At 45.8% G+C, this 901-nt stretch overlaps 1 protein-coding gene across 1 annotated transcript in view; it reads left to right on the top strand.

The window, feature by feature from the left end:
- Positions 1-901, top strand: part of LOC116686630 (galactose-specific lectin nattectin) — a 4,897-nt gene that overhangs the window by 627 nt on the left and 3,369 nt on the right. Inside the window, exon 2 of the mRNA XM_032511651.1 lies at positions 546-638. Within this exon, the coding sequence (XP_032367542.1) occupies positions 546-638 (93 nt within the window). The remainder of the gene's footprint in view (positions 1-545; positions 639-901) is intronic.

Raw genomic sequence — 901 nt, 5'->3', positions numbered from 1 at the left:
CCTCCTGGTTGTGTTTACTTCCTGGTTGTGTTTACTTCCTGGTTGTGTTTACTTCCTGGTTGTGTTTTCTTCCTGGTTGTGTTTACTTCCTGGTTGTGCTGTTTGCAGCTCATAAAGTCAAGGTGCTGCCTTCAAGGGAATGGGACATCAGAGTATCATCTTATATGAACTCCGTACTGCAGCGTTATAAATCGGTCTTTTATTGAACTTAACAGTCATTAAACATTAACTTGATTTTTCTTTAACTTATGATAAGTCTATGAACATATCCCAGGAACATTTTCCATTCAGCTATGATAATAGGGCCTGATCATAATATTCAGCGAAATTAGGCTTCATCTTACAAACCCCAGTTCCAATGAAGTTGCGTAAAATGTAAATAAAAAGCGAATACAGTGATGTCTGGGTTTGTATTTGATGAGTCCGTGACCTGGATAGTGGCAGGACAGGTGATGTAACCGGGGTAAACATGACCCGGTCCAGCTTCTGTTGCACCACTGATGGGAACCAAGCCGGATTGTTTTTTGGCTTCTTTCTTCACACAGGGACAACAAGCTCCCTGTCCCCCTAGTTGGACCCAGTGTGGCTCTCGCTGTTTCCTGTTCAACACGGGGCCGAAGAACTGGATCGATGGAGAGGTACAGCACTCAGAACCATCATAAGATATATGCTTAATAACGTTAATACTAAGTCTATTAATATTTAACTGCAGCAAAACCACTGAACTGAAAAAACACTAAAAAGGAAATGCAACTAGAACTGCAAGCAGTTACGACGGGGTCCAAGTCCCCCCCCACACACACACACACAACTCAGCCCCCCCACAACTCGGCCCCAACGACCCGGGGAGCGCACGAAAGCAGAACCCGAAGCGAAACGGCGGGGGGGGGGGGGGGGGGGG

This window comes from Etheostoma spectabile, unplaced genomic scaffold (assembly GCF_008692095.1).
Source record: "Etheostoma spectabile isolate EspeVRDwgs_2016 unplaced genomic scaffold, UIUC_Espe_1.0 scaffold406, whole genome shotgun sequence".
Classification (NCBI taxonomy): Eukaryota; Metazoa; Chordata; class Actinopteri; order Perciformes; family Percidae; genus Etheostoma; species Etheostoma spectabile.
The sequence above is the reverse complement of the archived record's forward strand: the minus strand, read 5'-3'. Positions and strand labels throughout refer to the sequence as shown.